This window comes from Pristiophorus japonicus, chromosome 6 (assembly GCF_044704955.1).
Source record: "Pristiophorus japonicus isolate sPriJap1 chromosome 6, sPriJap1.hap1, whole genome shotgun sequence".
Lineage (NCBI taxonomy): Eukaryota > Metazoa > Chordata > Chondrichthyes > Pristiophoridae > Pristiophorus > Pristiophorus japonicus.
In genome coordinates, this window is record NC_091982.1 from 182,468,401 (window position 1) to 182,493,795 (window position 25,395).

The window sequence follows — 25,395 nt, forward strand, 5'->3', positions numbered from 1 at the left end:
ATCGCATGAGGAACCTCAGAGCACATATGGTGATGGGCAGGAGGCCTTACCCACATCTGTTATATCGAGACAGGCGTTCGTACCGGCACCTGACTGATGCACACTGTGTTAGAAGGCTGTGTTTCCGCAAAGAAATTGTAACACAGATCTGTGAGTTAATAAAAGCAGACCTCTAACCGAGAAGCGTCAGGAGGATTGCTTTGTCAGTTGAAGTGAAGGTAGAGCTGCACTTTCATTTTATGCATCTGGATCGTTTCAGGCCACAACTGGGAATGTGTGCTCCATTTTTCAACATGCAACACATATCTGCATTCGCTAGGTGATTGCTGCACTATATGCCCGAAGGAATGGCTATATAAAGTTCTCCATGACTGCCCAGGCAATGTGTGACAGGGCTGTGGGCTTCTCCAGGATTGCTGGCTTCCCGAAGGTACAGGGCTGCATTGATTGTACCCACATCACCTTGCGAGCACCTTTGGAGGATCCCGAGATGTACAGGAACAGAAAAGGCTTCCACTCCGTAAATGTGCAGCTGGTGTATGACGACATGCATCATATCATATGTCAGTTGATGCAAGATACCCTGGGAGCACTCATCATGTGTTCATCCTATGCGAGAGCATTATATCTGCCATGTTTCAGCAGTCGCCAGAAGGGCAGAGCTGGCCTCGCCACCTGGCTCATGACGCCCCTACGCATAATCCGGATGGAAGCTGACCGGGAATAATACAAGTCACACGTTGCGACACGCAGCATAATAGAGGGGACCTTTGGCATCTTGAAGCAGCGTTTCCGATGCCTGCACCATTCCGGAGGCTGCTTGCAATACTCCCCCGAGATTGTCTGTCCGTTCACTGTTGTGTGCTGCATGCTGCATAACTTAGCCATTATGAGGCAGCAGCAGCTGGTAGTGGAAGACCCACCTGAGGTGTGAGAGGCTGATAATGACGAGGAGGAGGACGAGGCAACCATGCTACCTGAACCCGGAGGAGGGTGGGCCGCTGTGCCCATTTAATGATTGCTCGGGCCTTGCGCCAGCAGCTCATTCATGAATGCTTTGCTCCTGAAGGTTCAGCGGCAACTATTCCAAATGGACCGTTTATTGTTGGTACCTGTTCCGTAATGTTGTGTTAATGGAACAAATTATGGAAATGATTCTTGTTTACTTCAAAAGTTGTGTTAATAATGGAACAAATAATGTAAATGATTCAGTTATAATGTAAAATATATTGTTCAAAACTTTAACAAACATTTGTACTTCACTTTAATAAAAATATTACCCAACTCTGCCCTCATACCTTCATAGTCTCCTATATTTAAGCTTAGTACGCTGGTTTGAGATCCAACTTTCTCACCCTCCATCTGAATTTGAAATTCAACCATGGTATGATCACCTATTCCAAGGGGATCCTTTTACTAGGAGATTGTTTATTAATGACCAGATAACCTGTTTTTGTTATGGTGATTGAGGGATAAATATTGACCAGGACACTGGGGATAACGTCCCTAGTCTTTTTCGAAATAGTGCCATGGGATCTTTTATGTCTACCTGAGAGTGCAGACGAGGCCTCGGTTTAACATCTCATCTTAAAGACAGCACCTCTGGCAGTGCAGGACTGCCTCAGCACTGCACTGGAGTGTCGGCCTAGATTTATGTGCTCAAGTGGAAATTGAACCCACAAACTTCTGACTCGGACAACTGTGTGACCCACTGAGCCACAGCTGACACAGGATAGATTCAGAACAGATCTGGCTGCTCAAAACTGCGAATCTGTTGGGCACTGTGGGCTGTCAGCAGTCGCAGAATTGTATTCTACCACAATCTGTAACCTCTCATGGCCTGGAATAACCCTCTATCCCTTACTCCATCATACCACAAAGCCAGGGGACCAACCCTGGTTCAATGCAGAGTGTAGAAGAGCATGCCAGGTACAGCACCAGGTGTACCTAAAAAAGTGAGGTGCCAAACTGGTGAAGCTGCAAAACAGGACTACATGCATACTGAACAGCGGAAGCAGCATGCTATAGAGGGCCCTAAGTGATCCCACAACCAGAGGATCAGATCAAAGCTCTGCAGTCCTGCCACATCGTCGTGAATGGACTGAGGGAGTGCTGCAACCATTTTGTGGATAGTGTTGGTCAATTAAACAACTAATGGAGGGAGGAGGAGGAGGCTCCATGAACATCCCCATCCTCCATGATGACTGAGTGCAACAGACAAGGCTGAAGCGCTTGCAACCAACTTCAGCCAGAAGTGATGAGAGAATGATCCATCTCGGCCTACTCCTGAGATCCCCACCATCATAGAACCCAGCCTTCAGCCAATTTGATTCACGCCATGTGATATCAAGAAATGGCTGAGGGCACTAGATATAGCAAATGCTATTGACCCTGACAGCATCCCGGCTGCAATGCTGAAGACTTGTGCTCCAGAACTAGCCACACCTCAGGATGAGGCTATTCCAGTACAGCCACAACACTGGCATCTATCTGACAAAGTGAAAAATTACTTGGGTATGTTCCGTCCACAAAAAGCAGGACAAATCCAATTTGGCAAATTACCGCCCCATCTCTCTCGGCAAAGTGATTGAAGAAGTCGTTGACGGTATCAACAAGTGGCACTTATTCACCAATAACCTGCTCATCAATACTCAGTTTAGGTTCCGCTCGCACCACTCCGCTCCAGACCTCATTACAGCCTTGTTCTAAACGTGGATAAAAGAGTTGAATTCCAGTGATGAGGTGAGAGTGACTGCCCTGGAGATCAAGGCAACATTTGACTGAGTGTGACATCAAGAAGCCTTAGTAAAAATAAAATGTCTAGTCACACCTAGCACAAAGGAAGATGTTTGTGGTTGTCTGAGGCCAATCATCTCAGCCCCAGGACATCACTGCAGGAGTACCTCAGGGCAGTATCCTAAGCCAAACCATTTTCAGCTGCTTCATCAATGACCTTTACTTCATCACATGGTCAGAAGTGGGGATATCCGCTGATGATTGCAGTGTGTTCGGATCCACTTGCAACCCCTCAGATAATGAAGCAGCCTATGCCTGCATGCAGCAAGACCTGGACAACATTCAAGCTTGTGCTGATAAGTGGCAAGTAATATTCACGCCACACAAGTGCCAGGCAATGATTGTCTCCAACAAGAGAGAGTCTAATCACCTTCCCATGACATTCAACTGGATTACCATCATCAAATCCCCCACCATCAACATCCTAGGGGGTCACCATTGACCAGAAACTTAACTGGACCAGCCACATAAAAATACTGTATCTACAAAAGCAGGTTTATTTGTAAAGTGTGGTGAGTGACTCCACCTGACTACCATCTACAAGGCATAAGTCAGGAGTGTGATGGAATTCTCTCCACTTGCCTTGGTGAGTGCTGCTCCAACAACACTCGAAGCGGAACAGCATCCAGGACACAGCAGCCTGCTTGATCGGCACCCCATCCACCACCTTAAACATTTACTCCCTCCACCACCGGCGCACCATGGCTGCAGTGTGTGCCATCTACAAAATGTACTGCAGAAGCTCACCAAGGCTCCTTCAACTGCACCTTCCAAACCTGTGACCTCTACCACCTAGAAGGACAAGGCAGCAGATGCTTGGGAGCACAACCACCTCCATGTCTCACACCATTCTGACTTGGAAATATATCGCCGTTCCTTCATCGTCGCTGGGTCAAAATCCTGAAACTGCCTCTCTAACAACACTCTGGGAGTACCTTCGCCACATCGCATGAATGAATAAACCCTCCCCTCCTCCCCCCCCCCCACAATTGTCTGGGCAACATATTCGTAGTGTGATGAATTTACGTAATGAGAAGGGAATGCAATCTATGGTTCAAAAAGTCTTGAAAAAATGGCTTACCCCTGAGTTGCTTGCACTCTGTATCACTAGCAATTTGAACCAACAGCTTTAATCTATTTTTGCTTGCTTGTGTATTCTTCCTTTACCACTCCCCTCTTAGAGTGCTGACTCGTGGGATATGGGAATCAGCAGCCCTGTGGTGGTGTCCGTATAGTCATTCTTTATGATTGACTCAGACTATCAGCAGGCGATGCAACTGTTTGAGAGATAATGAGGCTGTGCAATCAGTCCTGATCCTGACCTCACCAGCATCGGTCTGTAGCAAGAATCATAATACATTTTTATACCAAGTCCAGAAATTCCTACTCTGAACTGTAACTTGTTCTTGCTACAGCTGAGATTAATTAACTCATCAGAAGGAAAACCTGGGAACTTCTGGTTTGTATGGTGAGGGGACTACACCATACAATACATTTACCCATGTAACCATCACAGGAGTAGCCTCCTTTTGTTTTGTTATAAAATCATGATTTAAGTACTGAGGTATTTTGCATAACATTTCTCAAGATTCTGGGTCCTAGACTTGTTATGAAATTATCTTGCCTTTTACAAAGTACATTTACATTTTTTTCTGGTAGATGATCATTTTTTTCTCACTTTGCAACTCTGTTCTGCAGTCTTGCTTTTCATTTGACTACTGCCCTGCCTTCAAGTTCCTTCTAATGGATATAATACTTATGTTTAAAATTATGTGCAATTTATGCAGTTGTCAACTGGTATTCTGTTATTTGTAAAATAGTCAATAATGGGTTTTCTTTCTTCCTTTTTCTTAAATGCTGATCTTAGGCTGCTCTTCAGGTAAGTTACCATACATACATATATATATGTATACTAATGGTGGTAGATCATTTAGGGACATCTGAAGTAGTAATACTATTGGTCCTACAAAGATGTGTCCGTATCTTTAAGTGTTTCATATATTCTTTCTGCTCTCTTCCCTTAGCCTAATCTAATCCATCTGGCTATTTGTAATCACTACTTTCTATTCAGACCTGCTGTCCTGCATTAAGAGCCATTGGTCCTGGACCCTGATTTCTCAATAACCATGTATAAAAATATTTTCCTTTGATAGCAGCCACTTATGTTTGCAACTAGCAATCTGCAGAAGTTGGACAGTTTTGAAAGCATTAGTTTTATAATGTATTGGGGGGAAAAATAGTAGTTGAACCTCATCTAAAATCATGAGAATATTCCCTTGCATGCAGCAGGATTATACTGGAGTTTTTAAGGGCCTAGAATGGCGCAGCCCGGACCTGGACGCCATTTTTCGCGCCACAAAGTGCGCCTAAAAAAAAAACCTTACCTATTCTCCGGCTCCCTGCAGGTCCTCTGGAGCTGGGCGCGGCGCAGCCCGAGTTGTGGGGGCGGAGCCAGGTCTCTGCGCTGAAAACAGTGCCAGGACCTCTGCACGTGCGCGCTACAGTGGGCGCGCATGTGCAGTAGCTCCAGGTGCCCAAAACTGTGTGGGAGGGGCCCGAAGTACGCAGCCCCTAGCCCTGGCCGCATGGCCTCACTGGGGCTGCATGGATAAGGCTGCTTCCCACGCCTAGCTCCTACTTCCCTCGACCGGACCCGAACCGACTCGACTCCCGCTCTCCCACCCGACACCGACCCGACCCGCGCGTTCCCCCCCCCCACACCCGAACTGACCTCCCCCCCCCCCCCCCCCCCCCCCCCCGGACACCGACCCGCGCTCCCCGGACCAGACCTGACCTCCCTCCGCACCCACCTGATCCGACCCGCGCTCCCATCGACCGGACCGAAGCTTGCGTCCCTGGACCCAACCTGACCCGACGCCACCTACTTGTAAATCCGGTGCTGAGGACGGGCCCCGCCCGAAGTCTTGGGCCCGGCCTATTCAGTCTCCCTCCCCCCCCCCCCCTTCTCCTTCCCCTCCCCCACCCTCCCCAATTCTCCTTCCCCTCCCCCACCCCCCCATTCTCCTTCCCTTCCCTTACCACGCCTCCATTCTCCTTCCCCTACCCCCCCCCCCCAATTCTCCTTCCCCTCCACCCCCCCCATTCTCCTTCTCCTTCCCCTCCCCCCCCCCATTCTCCTTCCCCTCCCCCCCCATTCTCCTTCCCCCCCCCCCATTCTCCTTCCCCTCCCCCCCCATTCTCCTTCCCCTCCCCCCCCATTCTCCTTCCCCTCCCCCCCCCATTCTCCTTCCCCTCCCCCCCCCCATTCTCCTTCCCCTCCCCCCCCCCATTCTCCTTCCCCTCCCCCCCCCATTCTCCTTCCCCTCCCCCCCCCATTCTCCTTCCCCTCCCCCCCCCATTCTCCTTCCCCTCCCCCCCCCATTCTCCTTCCCCTCCCCCCCCCATTCTCCTTCCCCTCCCCCCCCATTCTCCTTTCTCCCCCCCCATTCCCCTTCCCCTCCCCCCCCCCATTCTCCTTCCCTTCCCCTCCCCCCCCCATTCTCCTTCCCTTCCCCTCCCCCCCCCCCCCCCCCCCATTCCCCTTCCCCTCCCCCCCCGAAACACAGACACTGACAGAGAGTGAGAGACGCACACAGAGATAGAGACACAGACAGACAGAGAGATAGAGACACACAGAGGGGGCTCCCGGTGCTGCAGTCGGTAAGTAGAAAATATTTTATTTATTTTTAAAACATTTTTTTATTATTTTTTTTGATTTATTGATGTATTTATTATTGATGGCTCTTTATTTGTAAAACTGAAGTGTTTAATGTTTGTAAACTTCCCTTTTAAACCCCCCCCCCCCCCAATTCCCTACACCTGATTTGTAACCTACGCCTGATTTTCCAAGTGTAGACAAGGTTTTTCTGAGCGTACAAAAATCTACACTTACTCCATTCTAAGTTAGTTTAGAGTAAGTTTTCACTGCCTAAACTTTCAAAACGGGCGTAAGTGGCCGGACATGCCCACTTTTGGGGAAATTAAATTGGTTCCAAACTGAAACTGTTCTAACTGACTCGAACTGGAGCAAACTAAATGCCGAGAATTGCAATTTCTAAGATACTCCATTCCAAAAAAACAGGAGCAACTCAGGCCGAAACTTGGCCCCTAAAATCTGTTTAAATAAAAATATATGTATTTTTCAAAAGTAAGCTTCACAGTAGTTGGACTTTTTGATCTGTGGATATTGAATCAGCTGTTAGTTTATTTTATTTTAATCATATGATATAAGCACACTGGATTCAAGTAAAGGCTGGAATGAATGGTACACAATGAACAAGAATACACTTCACAAATGCTGTTGGTCTTTGAGCAGATTGAATGATAACAGTGGACATGAGTTTGGGCAATGTCACTTCAGTGCCTACAATGGAAACTACCCCTAATTGTTGGTTTAGTGCTGAATCTCGATATCTACTCGTGATATACCTAACTTGGGACTATTTGATGCTAATTTGGGAATTTCTCATCGCTAAAATTCCTTATCTTGAGCACAAAATTGCACAGAAAAGGAAATTTTTAAAATAAGTATTTATACTAAAGGAATTATTTTTTTGTTTTTCCATTGATAAACCAGAATTGTAATGTATTTTATGTCAAGTGGTTAAAATTGGCTCGGCTTGTTTAGAAGCATTAAGAAAGGAATGGGAAGTAAAATATTGTAAATACTCATGTTTATTTTTTACCTTTTTTGTAAAAGTGTTCAATTCAGGACATCTTGGGAAGGAATAATGGAGAGAAACTGGAATTTATTTAGTTTTGAAAATTTTATTCAAAGTAATATGGAGGCCAGTACAGGGTTTAAAAGGTGGTGCTCTGGTGCATCATGATAAAGTTGTAGTATTAGATCTAAATAATTTCAAAACCTTTTTGCAACACCCAACAAAGTGATCCGGTTTACTGCTATATATTATTGAAGTGTTTCTGGCAAAACAGATGTAACATGAGCGATTGATAAGACCATTTTCATTAAATTTATCTGAATGCTTTAATATTTCATGTGAATGAATTGCATCTAGCATAAGGCAAATTACATAATTTAGTTAACTTAAACATTTAAACTTATGCTTGTGTTTTTCTTTTTGAGACATTTTAATAACAAATAAAAAAATCTCATGTTTTAATAGTAAATGAAAATGCTTCATAATGCGCAGATTCATTTACAACTCACTGGGTTTGCTATCACATCAGCAGGCTGACATCAGCTGACTACTTTCATTCTGAAGGAAGAGTCGAAGCTTATAGAACGCGATCTAGATCCTTCTGCATTGGGACAAGCACCATCGACATCTTGTTTGATAAATAACTAGATACTTGCGCTATGAATGGAAGGAATAATTATTACCTGAGTTTCAAAGGAAGTGACTGGTTTAAAAGAATATGCTGATCATCAATATGGAGTATTTAGTCTGAGCTTATAGACTGCCAGTTTGTATTGGCAGTGGTATTATTAACTCTGGTGAAAGAAAAATTGCTGTGTTTCATTGGAGTATAGTTCTTTGTCATTTATAAGGGACAATTACAATGAGATTCTTCAGATTTCGTTACGTATTATATATGGTAAGTTTTTTGTGAAATGTGTTTTTATATAAATGGGTATTTTAAGCTAATAAAATGTTTCAAGTGGTTTGATTTATGTTCTGTAAATCTACAGATAATTCCAATTACTGCTTTCGGTAGCTTATTTGGGTTTGCTTGGTAAATGCAGCTCCTCCATATATTGGTGGTATTTTGCAGCTATTAAATTTGACTCCATCTACTAATAGTGCACTATAACATTCTTTTAGCTTATGAATTTTATTCACCAAAGACTACTACAATATATTTTTGGGTATCTTAAATGGGATATTTATCCAAGGTCTTGAATTGCTGTCTAACTAGCTGTTGTGTATAAGTGTCACCAGGTGCTTAATAGTTTTCTCAGCAGAATGGAAGAGATGACATGACTGTACTAAAACTGCATGTAATGTAATCGGGTTCAATTTACATTAATAGACACTGAGCCCTTCTGCAATGTCAATTGAGTAATGAGCAACCTAATGCTACATTAATTCATGAAATGATTTCACATTAAGTTTAAAATATGAATTGTGTTCTTCAATGTATTTATTAACACCTATTTAGTTTAATTGGTTTATTGTTTTTAGGAATGTTATGCTTAACAGTAGTTATTTAAAAAAGAGCGTATAGACCTCAATTTAGTAAGTACCTTTTTTTCAGTCAGTTTTTGTCACAAAGGAAAACTCACTAGTTTTAAAGGTTTGTGTGTTTTTCAAGTGCATTTTCAGCTCTGGGCTATAGTAGGTCATTTTGCATGGCTATAATAGCAAATATTTTAAAATAAAAATAGAAAATGCTGGAGAAACTAAGCAGATCAAGCAGCATCTTTGGAGAGAGAAACTGAGTTAACATTTTATGTCGATAACCTTTCATCGTATCAAAGCTTTTCTTGATCTATCATTTGAGACTACAGAAATTTAACTCCATCTGTATGCTCTGACACCAGATACAGTCCAAACTGTAAAGTTCTACCCAGAAATCTGTCCAGGGCTATAGTTAACCCTGCCTGAATTCTTAACCTCCGAGGTCTGACAGAGATGCAAATTCTACATAGCAGATGCAATTGTAAATTTGCTTTTTTTTTCCAGCAAAAGGAGGCCAGTTAGTTCAAGGGATGTAAAATCATTACCCCAACCTTACCCATATAGTCCATTCTTGCTTGACCTTGCCTGCTTTATGGAGGAAATGCTACATTATTTAGAACAGAGTATGTTAGCACTTTAGGCAATGGGCATTGGGCCAATGGTGTGACTAACATCCCTAAAAGTTTTTAATGATTGATTAAATGTATTATGTTTCGAGAGTACCAAAGGATCTTGTGAAATAGTCATGAAGCCATGGTTAGGATTAAATGGGACTATAATATATTTTTTGACTCTACGATCCATATGCGAATGCCAAAAACTGGCAACAATTTTAATTTTGGCTATTTTCTCCCAAGAATATTGATGTTCCATGTGAGAACAGGCTCATTCTACAATATTCATGGCTGAAAGTATTTCCCCCTGCAATATTAAATTCCTGTTCAATATTTCAAAGGGCTATTTTTATGTGGAGTTGAACTGTCAGTCCTGAATATACTTGACTCATTCATGCACCTTCGATCCCCTTGCATCCCACCTCCTAACCAACCAATTTTTGCTTCTCAGCCTCATGCTTGCTGACGTCAACAATCTGATTTTCCTTTGTCAATATGCACATTTCCCACCTCCTTCAATCCCTCCACATAAAAAAAACAACTGTCTTTCTGTTCTCTATCTCTAACTTGAGTGTTGGATTGATTGCATTTCTGCTTCACAACCCAACTCCCACTGCTCCTTGTTCAAGACCCTCAAATTGACTTCTGTTACTGCACTAAGGTTATAAAGAGCATCCTGTATGACTGTGACTGTAATTTGTTGCACCCATTTATCTTTCTGAGCCTCCCCACTGCCGTTCTATCCTCTTTCAAAGTTATTGTATCTCCCTCCATTGTCATCTCTGCAGTTCACCTCCATGACACTGCTCTCTCCTGATTATGGTCATACCTTTTTGCAATGAAGATCTCGAGTCTCCTGCAACAGTTTCTCCCCTTTCCTTGCACTGTCTTGGTTCCTTCCAGACCCTTGTCCATCATTTCTGTACTATTTGGTAATATGTTAAAGCGTGGGTCAGCTTCTACATGTCACAATGACATCTAGCTTTACTTCTCAAACTTCTCCATCAATCCCATGGCTGTTAACTGCTCAACTACCTGTCTAAATTAAGACCTGGAGAAGCCAAAGTTTTCTCCCAACATATTCAGCAAAACTGAAGTCATCTTCTTTGTCTCCCACTAGCACTTAAATGCCTGTGGTCTTGATTCCCATCCAAACTCTTCAGCTACTCCCTCAGGCTTAGTATGACGATGCACAACACTTGCGTAATGCTTGACCTGAGCTCAGCTTCCCTTTTCCTCTGTCCTAGAACCAATGCTGCTTTATTCCATCTTTGCATCTTCAACCACTTCCACCCTCGCTGCTGAAATGCTAATAGATACCTTCATCATGTCGCATTCTCTCATGCTCTTCTAATTAGGCAGCCACCCTCCATAAACTGCAACTTGCTCAGAATGCCACAATTCTTCAGCACAAAGTTCTGCAATGCCATCATCCCCAATCCATGCAAGCCTCCTCTTGCTCTCAGTAATACAGCAATTAACTGCAAGGCCCACACTTGAAACCTGTCCATGCTATTACCCCACCCTACTTCCGCAATCTCTTCCAGTCACATGTACCCAAAAATACATAGAAACATAGAAAATAGGTGCAGGAGTAGGCCATTCAGCCCTTAGCGCCTGCACCACCATTCAATAAGATCATGGCTGATCATTCACCTCAGTACCCCTTTCCTGCTTTCTCTCCATACCCCTTGATCCCTTTAGCTGTAAAGGCCACAACTAACTTCCTTTCGACTATATCCAACGAACTGACATCAACAACACTGCGGTAGGGAATTCCACAGGTCAACAACTCTGAGTGAAGAAGTTTCTCCTCATCTCAGTCCTAAATGGCTTACCCCTTATCCTTAGATTGTGTCCCCTTGTTCTGGACTTCCCCCAACATCGGGAACATTCTTCCTTAACTTGTCCAGTCCCATCAGAATTTTATATGTTTCTATGAGATCCCCTCTCATCCTTTTAAACTCCAGTGAATAAAGACCCAGTCGATCCAGTCTCTTCTCATGGGTCAGTCCTGCCATCCCGGGAATCAGTCTGGTGAACCTTCGCTGCACTCCCTCAATAGCAGGAACGTCCTTCCTCAGATTAAGAGACCACAACTGAACACAATATTCCAGGTGAGGCCTCACCAAGGCCCTGTACAACGGCAGTAAGACCTCCCTGCTCCCATACTCAAAACCCCTAGCTATGAAGACCAACATACCATTTGCCGCCTTCACCGCCTGCTGTACCTGCATGCCAACTTTCAATCACTGATGTACCATGACACCCAGGTCTCGTTGCACCTTTTCCTAATCTGCACCATTCAGATAAATCTGCCTTTGTGTTTTTGCCCCCAAAGTGGATAACCTCACATTTATCCACATTATACTGCATCTGCCATGCATTTGCCCACTCACCTAACCTGTCCAAGTCAGCCTGCAGCCTCTTAGCATCCTCCTCACAGCTCACACCGCCACCCAGTTTAGTGTAATCTGCAAACTTGGAGATATTACACTCAATTCCTTAATCTAAATCATTAATGTATATTGTAAAGAGCTGGGGTCCCAGCACTGAGCCCTGCGGCACCCCACTAGTCACTGCCTGCCATTCTGAAAAGACTAGTTTATCCCAACTCTCTGCTTCCTGTCTGCCAACCACTTCTCTATCCCACATCAGTACATTACCCCCAATACCATGTGCTTTAATTTTGCACACCAATCTCTTGTGTGGGTCCTTGTCAAAAGCCTTTTGAAAGTCCAAATACACCACATCCACTGGTTCTCTCTTGTCCACTCTACCAGTTACATCCTCAAAAAATTCCAGAAGATTTGTCAAGCATAATTTCCCTTTCATAAATCCATGTTGACTTGGACCGATCCTGTCACTGCTTTCCAAATGCACTGTTATTTCATCTTTAATAATTGATTCCAACATTTTCCCCACTACTGATGTCAGGCTAACCGGTCTATAATTACCCGTTTTCTCTCCCTCCTTTTTTAAAAAAGTGGTGCTACATTAGCTACCCTCAAGTTCATAGGAACTGATCCAGAGTTGATAGACTGTTGGAAAATGATCACCAATGCATCCACTATTTCTAGGGCCACTTCCTTAAGTACTCTGGGATGCATCCCAATCAGGCCCCAGGGATTTATCGGCCTTCAATCCCATCAATTTCCCGAACACAATTTCCCGCCTAATAAGGATATCCTTCAGTTCCTCCTTCGTGAAGACAGAACCAAAGTATTTGTTCAACTGGTCTGCCATTTCTTTGTTCCCCATTATAAATTCACCTACGTTTGTCTTCACTAATCATTTTCTCCTCACATATCTATAGAAGCTTTTGCAGTCAGTTTTTATGTTCCCAGCAAGCTTCCTCTCATACTCTATTTATCCCCTCCTAATTAAACCCTTTGTCCTCCTCTGAATTCTAAATTTCTCCCAGTCCTCAGGTTTGCTGCTTTTTCTGGCCAATTTATATGCCTCTTCCTTGGATTTAACACTATCCTTAATTTCCCTTGTTAGCCACGGTTGAGCCACCTTCCCCGTTTTATTTTTACTCCAGACAGGATGTACAATTGTTGAAGTTCATCCATGTGATCTTTAACTGTTTGCCATTGCCTATCCACTGTCAACCCTCTAAAGTATCATCTGTCAGTCTATTCTAGCCAATCCACGTCTCATACCACCGAAGTTACCTTTCCTTAAGTTCAGGACTCTAGTTTCTGAATTAACTGTGTCACTCCATCTTAATAAGAAATTCTACCATATTATGGTTACTCTTCGCCAAGGGGCCTCGCACAACAAGATTGCTAATTAGTCCTTTCTCATTACACATCACCCAGTCTAGGATGGCCAGCCCTCTAGTTGGTTCCTCAACATATTGGTCCAGAAAACCATCCCTAATACACTCCAGGAAATCCTCCTCCATCATATTGCTACCAGTTTGGTTAGCCCAATCTATATGTCGATTAAAGTCGTCCATGATAACTGCTGTACCTTTATTGCACGCATCCCTAATTTCTTGTTTGATGCTGTCCCCAACCTCACTACTACTGTTTGGTGGTCTGTACACAACTCCCACTTGCATTTTCTGCCCTTTAGAAATTCCGCAGCTCTATCTATATAGATTCCACATCATCCAAGCTAATGCCCTTCCTTACTATTGCGTTAATTTCCTCTTTAACCAGCAACACTACCCCACCTCCTTTTCCTTTCTGTCTATCCTTCCTGAATGTTGAATACCTCCTGGATGTTGAGTTCCCAGCCTTGGTCACCTTGGTGCCAATTATATCATATTCATTAATTGCTGCCTATGCAGTTAATTTGTCCATCTTATTGTGAATACTCCTTGCATTGAGGCACAGAGCTTTCAGGTTTGTCTCTTTAACACTTTGCCCTTTTAGAATTTTGCTGCAATGTGGCCCTTTTTGATTTTTGCCTTGGGTTTCTCTGTCCTCCACTTTTACTTTTCTTCTTTCTATCTTTTGCTTCTGCTCCCATTCTACTTCCCTCTGTCTCCCTGCATAGGTTCCCATCCCCCTGCCATATTAGTTTAACCCCTTCCCAACAGCACTAGCAAACACTTCCCCTAGGACATTGGTTCCGGTCCTGCCCAGGTGCAGACTGTCCGGTTTGTACTGGTCCCACCTCCCCCAAAACCGGTTCCAAGGTCCGAAGAATTTGAATCCCTCCCTTCTGCACCACTCCTCAAGCCACGTATTCATCTGAGCTATCTGCGATTCCTACTCTGACGAGCACGTGGCACTGGTAGCAATCCTGAGATTACTACCCTACTTTTTAATTTAACTCCTAGCTCCCTAAATTCAGCTTGTAGGACCTCATCCCATTTTTTTACCTATATCTTTGGTACCTATATGCACCACGACAACTGGCTGTTCACCCTCCCCTTTCAAAATGTCCTGCACCTGCTCCGAGGCATTCTTGACCCTTGCACGAGGGAGGCAACATACCATTCTGGAGTCTCTATTGCGGCCGCAGAAACGTCTGTCTATTCCCCTTACAATAGAATTCCCTACCACTATAGCTCTCCCACTCTTTTTCCTCCCCTCCTGTGCAGCAGAGCCACTCACGGTGCCTTGAACTTGGCTGCTGCTGTTCTCCCCTGATGAGTCATCCCCCTCAACAGTACCCAAAGCGGTGTATCTGTTTTGCAGGGGGATGACCGCAGGGGACCCCTGCACTACCTTCCTTCCACTGCTCTTCCTGTTGGCCACCCATCCCCTATCTGGCTGTGTACCCTTTACCTGCGGTGTGACCAACTCACTAAACGTGCTATTCACGACATCCTCAGCATCGTGGATGCTCCAGAGTAAATCCACCCGCAGCTCCAGTGCCGCAATGCGGTCTGTCAGGCGCTGCAGGTGGATACACTTCCCGCACATGTAGTCGTCAGAGACACTGGAAGCGTCCCTGAGTTCCCACATAACACAGGAGGAGCATAACATGTGTCCGAGTTCTCTTGCCATGACTTAACCCCTAGATTAACTTAATTTGGCAACAACAATGATCAAGGTTACCTACTGATTGGTGAGTAGTTTTCTTTTTCTTTTACCTATCATTTACCTCCTTGGCTGTGACATCACCTTTCGATTTCTTTCTACTTCTTTGTTTACCTTCTGTACCTGCACCTGCTGGCTCCTCGATGCTGCCACCGATTCCCGGACTCCCGCTGGGAGATTATAAATCTCCAAAAACTAAATTATTTTAGATTAAGTTCATGAGTGATTTCCAGTTTATAGTCTTTCAAAAATGTTCAATTTTAAATGTTACTCTTACACCAAATACTTTGAGTTCTTGTGCTTGAAAGAACCCAGAAATAAGGATTCCTATGTTGTGTTGCCACACTAGTTGAATTCATGGATTTCATTGAGAGTTTGATTCAGGTGCACACCTGAAACTTATAGCTCATCTTTGCTCTTTACAGATGCTGAGTGAACTGCTGTGTATTTACAGCATTTTTTCAGATTTACAGCATTTGCAGTTTTCATATTTGTTCTAAATCTGTGCATGTCTCTGTCAAACATATTTGTCACACTCTAGCCCTTGACGTTTTTTGCACTCTGTCTTCCCCTTCTTATCTATCGCTTTAGCACAGTTCCTTAGATTTAAATATATTGGCCCGGAATTTGCGGTCAGCCAGTTTCGGAGCTGTCATTGACAGACCACAACTTTGGGATTTCCACATGCGCTAAATCCCGAAGATGCGGTCAGTTTCAAAGATGGATTGAAGGCAAACGCTGCGAGTTCGCCACCATCCTGACCATAAATTCCGGGCCAATGTGTGAATGACTGTTTCAGCAATAGAAATTTGATTGCCATTTAATGATTTTCTACACAACCACTTCAAAAACTGATTCTGGTTGCCTTGGTTCCTGGTGGCATGAGGTTCACAGCATTTGTTACAGGACCAGTTTCAAAATACAGACAATAATACAAAAAGTGTGCTTTCTATCTATAGACGTTCCTTGATACTCAGCATGAATGCAGAAGAACAAAAAAAAGTAACAATCAATGACAATAATGTGCCTTCAGTGTCCATGGGGGAGAAAATACAAGTTGAACTCGTACTTGTGTCCTATAGGGATGTACACTGCCTTGTTTATTGCTGGCAGCATTTGTGTAATAAAAAGGCAGCACTGCTGTTGATAAAACTAGTGTGCAATTATTTAATCTCCATTTGGCAAGAAAAAGGAAGGATAGTTAAAATAACTAAGGAGACTACACAGTGAACCAATAAATGTGTGCCAGACAAGACAATTTATTTGAGAAATGTTGCTATATTCCACAGAAGGTGCATAATAGAAACATGATTACAGGGTTTATTAAGATTTAAAAAAAGATTTTGCAGCTTACAAGTGAGTCAGAAAGGAGTCTTCAAATAGAATGATTTGATCTTGCACAAAACAGATCAAAGCAGCAACTAAGTTATGATACTGAAACCAATTTTCTTTGAATAGAAAATTATGTTTTAGTTTAGAAAGTTAAATACTGAACATAGTTAAGCTACTTAATATCATAAAACTTATGGGGATTCAAAAAAAATAAGTTCCATATTGGATAAATTTTATTTTCAGAGTAACAAAAATGAATTATATTTGGATTATTTCCTAGTAATAGGTTGTCACTAAAAAATTTTTACTTTCTAAGTTCCAGTCATACTTGTAGCAGATCATTTTCCTATGCTTGTTTTACACTGCTATCTGTGTTGTTCCACGTGCTACACTTAGCCTGTCTGCCACAGAGCAGTAAGAAATGACAAAGTGTGATGTTATACTCTCTGCTCTTTAACTTAAAATATAGCTGGTAATAGGGGTAAAAACATACTTAGAGGAAAGACCTGATAAAGATGTCATGGTCTTTTACTATGCCATTGGCAGTGTCAGTAGCTAGTATGACTGACTGAAACATTTATGTGAATGGCTGGCAGAGTTTGCCAAGATCAATTGGGGAAAGTGTTATCTCTCATCAGCTTGAAGAGCAGTTACACTCTTGCTGCACAGTATGGGTAACTATGATGCCAGATGGAAGGAAACAAATTTTAAAAAAAATAATAAAATGAAGCTAAACAAAGCAAGTACTTCACACACAAGACAGCGCTTTACTGAAAACTATTATGCCTCAGTAACAACTCTGCTTAACATAAAATCGAAGTCCATGGTTAGAATCCAGCTAGTGTTGTTTGCTCTCATGACGATGTTGATCCTTTTAAGAACTTGGAAAAGCAAAATTTGCTGTTGAGAGAGATTATTGTGGTAACTAATATTTCACTCTGTGTTCCAGCAACACAATTTTACTGCTTTATAGGATGGCCATGCTTCAAATATTAAGTTAAAACTATCTTTCGTATGTAATTTCTTTCCTGTCTGTCAAGTAATTGTGGCTTTTATATTTGGTTTAAAATCATATACTTTAGGACTTCTCCAGCGATGATCCCAAGATAGAATTTAACACCGACGCTGCCAATGGCATAGTCATGGAAGGATATTTATATAAACGAGCCAGCAATGCCTTCAAAACATGGAACCGGTAAGATTAGACTTTGGTTTTAGAATGAAATACTCTTCTGCAGTTGATACGCAATCACAGTACAGTAAAGGGCATGTGATTAACATTAAAATCGTTGATACAGTATACACCTATGGTTTATCATTTGTTAGTAGAAACATGGGAATAGTGTCACGAGTCCATTACATTAACTGATGAAAACATAAATTATGTTTCACAACCAAATGAAATAGCCAGTTACCAGATTTTTTACATCTTGCATGTAATGACAGAATACAAAATTGTCAAACGTCAGATCTTGGCTGTCCAAAATCTTGTATGATTTGGAAAATTTAAACTACAGAAGCAGTTTATCAAACAGCCGAAGGCTTACAATAGATCATTAGTGACTGATTAAAAGTTGGGAAATGCTGCAAGGCCACCTAGGATCAAACTCCAGTTAACCAAGCTTGATTACAACTGAAACTGCTTGGTAAATTATGCCAACCAAAAGCAAATAGAATTGCCCTATTTGGCTTGAACTTGCTTGTATGCACAGTTTGACCTTGTTGCATTAAAGAGGAGTAACCTCTTTTTGAACATTCAAACTTCCAGCATATCAGGAGCTATTAGCGATGTTCATTTATTTGCAGGTCTGAGTTTTCTGGGTCCCGGTTGTGTTCTCTAATTATTGCTGCTTCTCTTCTGAGAGGTGGCAACACGATATGTGCAAGGCAGGGAGCCAGACTATCTGTATTGGTTTCAGTACTCCTGTGATGATTCACATAGCAGTGTCCAGTTGCACATCAATGGGATTTGCACGCCCCTGTCCGTGCTGGCGTGCAATATTCAGTTACTGAAAAAACAAGAGCCAAGGTGTCTGTCTGCAAAGTGTGAGCATCTGTACCCCAACTTGTCCCAACTAATTTGCAGATTAAGTTGATCCTAGTCTTCTCTTGGCAACAGTTTTCGTCGGATATTGACGTAAAACTACAATCCAGAGCCACTCCAAGTTAATTTGGGAAGACCTCTTTCTCGAGTTCACTATGACTGAAGGGAGCATTCAGGCACTTCTTCACATGCCAGTTGCTCAAATGAAATGCAGAGATGAACACTTTCTGAGGATTCAGACAAAACCGACACACATATAATAGTCAATAAGTATCTTTAAGACTCCCACTGTAAAACCTAAATCGGAGCCTTCCAGCCTCATTAATATTTAAATTATCAACCCGCTTCCTGGGACTGAGTTGACTGCCTGTCCCCTGTTCCGCTTCCGTAAAACCTGGAAGTAGACGGGTTGCGGTTAAGGTTCTGAATTTTTTCATTTTCACTCCCCACCTCCTTAACCCACCTGTTTTTGTGTGCTAAAATGACCCCTATTAAGCCTGCAATTTAATGTTCTTTTATAGAGTAATATTTTTGTGTACAAAACAACGCTATGAAGAACTTTCAGTTTTTTGAGACTTGCTGTTTGTAAGCCCCACCTCTTCGCCCACCCCTGTATAGTGATGGCAAAATCCCCCAGATGATCTGGAAAGGAGTCGATTGAGAGGTGATCGAATAGAGGTATACAAGATTGTTAAGGGTATAGAAAAATTAATCTGGAATATTACTTTGAATTAAACTACAGGAGTAGAACTAGGGGACACTAGTACAAAATTAGAGAAGGGTACCTTTAGGGCAAATATCAGGGAACTTTTAACACAATGTCATCCAAGTATCGAATAAACTTCCAGATAGTCGTGGAGGCAAAATTTCTTGCATCATTAAAGAAACAACTGTGTGCTACAATGGGGATACATTCGGATTCTCATCTTTTGTTTTCAAATCCCTCCATTGCCTCACCCCTCCCTATCTGTGTTACCTCCTGCAACCCGACAACCCTTTGAGTTCTTTGTGCCCCTCCCATTCTGGCCGTATGCACATCCTTGATTTTCATCGCTTCAGCTGCCTATTTCTAAGCTCTAGAATTTTCTTCCACCTCTCTCTCCATTAAGACGCTTAAAACCCTCGCTGTTTGATCAATCCAGTCCTAACATCTCCTTATGTGGTTTGGTGTAAAATTTTGTTTGATAATGCTCCTGTGAAGTGCCTTGGGACGTTATAGTACATTAAAGGCACAACATAAATGCAAGTTGTTGTAGAATCTCTCTGGGTGGATGAATTCCAATGGGCCAAATGGTCCTCCCCGACTGCAACAGGATTACATGATAATTACAATCATACCTGTGTTTATACGTTTCTATAATTAGACGGCGCTTCATAAACTCACCTACCTATACCTACAGCATCACTGAAGTACACTGAGGAAAATTTGCTTTGTCTTGATTTTCCATGGGCAGTACCATGAGATTCACAAGTATGGGATAAATTTGTCGTGGCTGCATGCTTATTCATGAAATGTATAAAATATTTCAAGTCTTCATGCCCTTTATCCAGTGGGTTTCTGTCTCCTATGGTGTGTAACTTTTTTCCATGGTTATTGATCAGTGTACAATACTGAAATCAAATGCATGTTTCTGTAATTTTACAGTCACATCGTGAAAATGTGAAACACTTGATTTTTATCAAACAGTACAAGAATACTCAATCGCCTCTGTTTTGTTGGGACCTTGTACTAGCTGATACCGCTTTACCTTTAGTATGCATTTAATCTTTGTGTTTTCAGATCATAGTGTTTCATTTTGCTATTTTCATTTTTTCTGTTTTCTTTCTATGTCTTGATCCCACCCCATTTTGTCATGTGACAGGAAAAAGACCCCCCACATCAGGTACCAACCTGTCAGCTGGACATCTTATCTACTCCCCATTCCTATCTCTGCATATTAGCTCTCACCTGTCTGCAAGTGTCCAAAGAACTTCGGGTAAACCTGGTTTAATCCATGGCTTATACTGGTCACTGCTGTCCTTTTTACAGCATGGGCACTGTTGGCTGCAAATCAGAGGCAGCATTCTTTGCTTGTTTTGCCTTTTGCAATATTAATATAATTAATCATCCTTTCTACTAACCTGCTGCACTTCAAGTTCTGACTGTGTGGTAAACTGATGGTTTTAATAATAAAGAAAATGTTCAAGTTTTAAAATTCCATGTTACGAAAGTGTTCAACTAACGAACTTGGTATATTTACAAAAAACCTTTACTTACATTTGTTTTTAAAAAAAAAAGACTTTAATAACGTTTTGTGAAAACTAGATTTCTTTTTCAAATGTGGAACTTTGTTCTGTTTTAGTTAAAGTGAAAATAACAAACCTATTTGTGGTTCAAAGTGATCACATTTCATTATAAAATGGAAGTACATTTTCTAGTGGCTGATCAATTTATAGTGCAATGAAGTGGCAGGATGAAGATTTTCTGGGATATAATAGTATTGTGGGTATGGTATTGGACTAGCAACCTAGCTTTTGAGTGTTCAAATCCCACTATGACAGTTTGGGAAATTGAATTCAATAAATCTGGTAATTTGTGGACTGACACCCCCAAAAAATAGCTTGAAAGTTGGCGGATTGTTGTAAAAACTCATGTGGTTTCTAATGTCTTTGCTCACCCCTGTCTGGTCTGGCTGATATGATTCAAGACCACACGATGTGGTTGACTCTTTAAAAACCAACAAGCAATTGGAGATGGGCAATAAATGTGATTTTGCCAGTATCACCTACATCCCAAAAACATTTTTTTTTAAAGTCAGCTTTCTTCATGGGATTCTAGTTTCAAAGTGTCGAGGCACTTCTCTAGAGGAAGGGAAAGTGGAGGGATGATTACCCCAAGTAATGTTACGTACTTCTTGATCGTCAACACAGGCGCTGTGGTTGGAGATGTGGACACATGTCATTGACCTGCTGCCTTGGCTGGGGAATAGTAGGTGTCACAAAAAGATATAAAATGGAGGGATGAGGGGAGATAAAAGTTCACTGGATTGGCTAACTAACAGAAAATAGAGAGTCGGTTTAAATGGGTCATTTTCCGGTTGGCAAACAGTGACTCGTGGGGTGCCACAGGGATCGGTGCTGGGGCCTCAACTATTCACAATCTATATTAATGACTTGGATGAAGGGACCAAGTGTAATGTAGCTAAGTTTGCTGATGATACAAAGATGGGTGGGAAAGCAAATTGTGAGGAGGACACAAAAATCTGCAAAGGGATATAGACAGGCTAAGTGAGTGGGCAAAAATTTGGCAGATGGAGTATAATGTGAGAAAATGTGAGGTTATCCACTTTGGCAGAAAAAATAGAAAAGCAAATTATAATTTAAATTGAGAAAAATGACAAAATGCTCCAGTAGAGAACAACCTGAGGGTCCTTGCGCATGAAACACAAAAAGTGAGTATGCAGGTTCAGCAAGTAATCAGGAAGGCAAATGGAATGTTGGCCTTTATTGCAAAGGGGATAGAGTATAAAAGCAGAGAAGTCCTGCTACAACTGTACAGAGTATTGGTGAGTCCACACCTGGAGTATTGCGTGCAGTTTTGGTCTCTGTTTTAAGGAAGGATATACTTGCATTGGAGGCTGTTCACAGAAGGTTCACTAGGTTGATTACTGTTATGAAGGGGTTGACTTATGAAGATAGGTTGAGTAAATTGGGCCTATACTCCTTAGAGTTCAGAAGAATGAGAGTTGATCTTATCGAAACATATAATATAATGAGGGGGCTCAACAAGATGGAGGCAGTGAGGATATTTCCACTCATAGGGGAAACTAAAATTAGGGGACATAGTCTCAGAATAAGAGGCTGCCCATTTAAATCTCAGATGAGGAGGAGAGCTGTTTAGGCTGGGTCATTGAATTTATTTAAGGCGGAGATCGACAGATTTTTGAGTGATAAGGGAAGAGAAGTGGAGCTGAGTCCATGATCAGATCATCCATGATCTTATTGAATGGCGGAGCAGGCTCGAGGGGCCAGGTCGCCTACTCCTGCTCCTCCTATTATGTTCTTATGAGGCGGGTGGGGGGAGTGGAAAAGAAAGAGGATCTTTCCCAGTAGCTCAGTTGTGAAAGTATGTGTGCAGCTGAGAAACATGGACCAAAGTTCCTGGTTTGCGCTGAGCTAGCTGATCTCAGTCGATGTGTTATTTGGGGTGCTACAATTGGCATTAGCACCTCTGGCTAGGAAAAAAGAAAATCGGTCAAGTTTATGCTCTTGATCACAGCCCAGTGAACCATGTTGAAAAGTACATATGCATGGGCATGGACCGATAACAGAATCTGGTTTGGCTGCGAGTCCCCCTCCATGGTAAAATAGCATGAACAGTACTGTGTAGGCTCTCACATGGCCGCTTGAGTTATGTGCTGGTGAGGGCAGAGTCATTGCCTTCAGAAAAGGAGAAGAGAATGAGCCAAAAAGGAATGGAGCAGGACTGTTTTCAAAGCTGTCTAAATATTAGTCATTAAATGTATATTTTGTTTTTAGTAATACTTCTCCCATCTACAACCTGCAAGTTTTTCTCTTCACAGGCGATGGTTTTCTATTCAGAACAATCAGCTTGTTTACCAAAAGAAGTTTAAGGTAAGCAAAAAGTGCATTGTGAATGTTGAGCTAGCAGTTGCCAATTATTTAGTAATAAATCTTAAGTTAATGATACCAAGGTTTAGAAACATGGTCACACTAATATCACCCATACAAATCCTCGCCAAAAAAATAAGTAAAATTGAAATCGTATTTATAAAGATGACACTGTACCAGTGTATGACTGTAAAGTCACAGGGCTAGAAATTCGGTTTTGGGTCATAGCGTCGTTTTTGACTCCGCTATGATTTTGAGTTGTACATTCAGGAAAGAAGGGGAAAAATTGCACCTGGCGGGAAAAATCAGCGTTTCATGAAGATTCGCGGCACAAACCACAAATTTTCTGCAACATTTCTCCGAGGCCAATATTGCTGCGAGTTGGGCTTGAGGGGGAAAACACAAAAAAAAATTCCAAAAAATAAAAAATCACAAAACATTCACAAGACCCTTTCCTAGTGAATCGCTGCAAAAGAATTTTAAAATAAAAACTTTAATTTACCTTTTTTTGCAGTATTACATACCTACCGCCGTTCCAAGGGCTGCACAGACAGGTTTTTGCTCTCCGTTTTTTTGGTCCCATCTACGGGTGACCGCCGAGCCAAATATCGGGCGAAAGCGCATTTTCCAGTCTTGCATGCTGGAGGTCCGCTCCCCAGCGGTATTTCAGAACCGCCGGCGCAAGACTTTAGGGAATTTCCCGCCACACCGTTTCTGCCCAAAACTGCCAAATACCGTCCAAAAATCCGGCGGAAGGTTACGGAATTTCCAGCCCATGGTTTAATACGTTTCAATGGTTCTTGTCAACCTGTTGAGCTTTACTGTTTTTGTTTATGATGGCACTTGAATGCCATAATTAGATTTAATCCTTATATTTGCTCTCCAGTGGCTATGGTTTTATGATGGTGATAACCAGTTTTGTTTAAACTGTCAACCATTTTAATATAGCTGAACTATTTTTTTTAAATTTCCGCACAGGATAGCCTCACTGTAGTAGTTGATGATTTACGACTTTGTACAGTCAAACCATGTGAGGATATTGAAAGGCGTTTCTGTTTTGAAGTAGTGTCTCCCACAAAGTAAGTGCCCATACATTTTGCCTTAATTATGACAGACTAGAATTATGATTCTGAATGTATTTTGTGTTATTTTGCAAGTTAAACTTTGATTTTATGATCTGAAAATAGCCCTTTGGTGGGAACAAAAGGAAATAATATACAGACAGCTGGTGTTTTCTGGTTGCATATGATTTTGCTGCATGATCATAAATTTTTATTGATGTTCAGTACCAGTTTTTGCATAGTGATAAACACTAAGTCTGTAGTCACCAATATTTTGTCATGTTGTCCATCATCTTCAAAGATGCAGGCTTAGTGTCGACATGGCAGAATCGTAAATAAAGTAGTTGGGATTCCTTTTTATGTACTTATAAAATTTGACTTATAAAATTGATGAAATTTAAAGTTGTACTTGTGATTCTCATAGTTATCAATTGATTCCAAGTTCAGCATGAAGAATTTTAACTTTTTTTATACATGATCTATTTTCAGTAATGGCAGTACTTGGACAATAGCTAAGACATCTAAATAGAAATTTAGAAAATAGGTGCAGGAGCAGGCCATTCGGCCCTTCGAGCCTGCACCGCCATTCAATATGATCACGGCTGATCATGCAACTTCAGTACCCCACTCCTGCCTTCTCTCCATACCTCCTGATCCCCTTCGCCGTAAGGGCCACATCTAACTCCCTCTTGAATATATCTAACGAACTGGACTTATTGGACCCCTGGACACTTTGTATGTCTATCTGAGGTTAATTTAAATGTTAAAAAGCAGAAATTCTTCCCTCCTTGCTAGTTAAACATTTAGATTTCGAACTTTTAGGAGACCACTTGCTGAATCCAGTGGCTCCATAAATGTTATATCTCTGTTTTCACACTTACAGGAGTTGTATGCTGCAAGCAGATTCTGAAAAAATCCGACAGGTCTGGATCAAAGCTGTTCAAGCCAGCATAGCTACAGCATACAAAGAGAAAGGAGAAGAGAGCTATGCAGATGTGCGTATGCAGTATATTTTCATTTCTTAAACCTCATGGACTGCAGCAATTCAAGGAGAAAGGTTGCCACCTTCTTGACAAGTCGGGATGGGCAATAAATGCAGCCTTTCCAACATCTTCCACATCCCAAGAGCAATTTTCTTTTTAAATTGACAAGTGGCCCTGTTGTTAATTTTACCTGGTGAGAGATTTGCAGGTTTGAGCCGAGCCATGCAATCACACAGCTAACACTGTCATCTCAATGTAGTGTTAGGGAATGCTGTGCAGTTGGAGGCACCAAGTTTGAATAACACCTTCC

The 25,395-nt window shown here is 42.1% G+C and overlaps 1 protein-coding gene across 3 annotated transcripts in view; it reads left to right on the top strand.

Annotated features, from left to right (window-relative positions):
* The window catches only part of LOC139265901 (arf-GAP with coiled-coil, ANK repeat and PH domain-containing protein 2-like), a 174,191-nt gene that overhangs the window by 124,658 nt on the left and 24,138 nt on the right, over positions 1–25,395 (top strand). For 2 of the 3 annotated variants that reach the window (XR_011593649.1, XM_070883467.1), the window contains exons 10-14: positions 17,469–17,581; positions 20,293–20,313; positions 22,993–23,044; positions 24,020–24,120; positions 24,986–25,097. Coding sequence is in view for 2 of the 3 variants with exons in the window: in XM_070883467.1 (XP_070739568.1) it covers positions 17,469–17,581; positions 20,293–20,313; positions 22,993–23,044; positions 24,020–24,120; positions 24,986–25,097 (399 nt within the window). In the remaining variant the exon portion in view is untranslated. The remainder of the gene's footprint in view (positions 1–17,468; positions 17,582–20,292; positions 20,314–22,992; positions 23,045–24,019; positions 24,121–24,985; positions 25,098–25,395) is intronic. The other variant, XM_070883468.1, reaches the window with a different exon arrangement.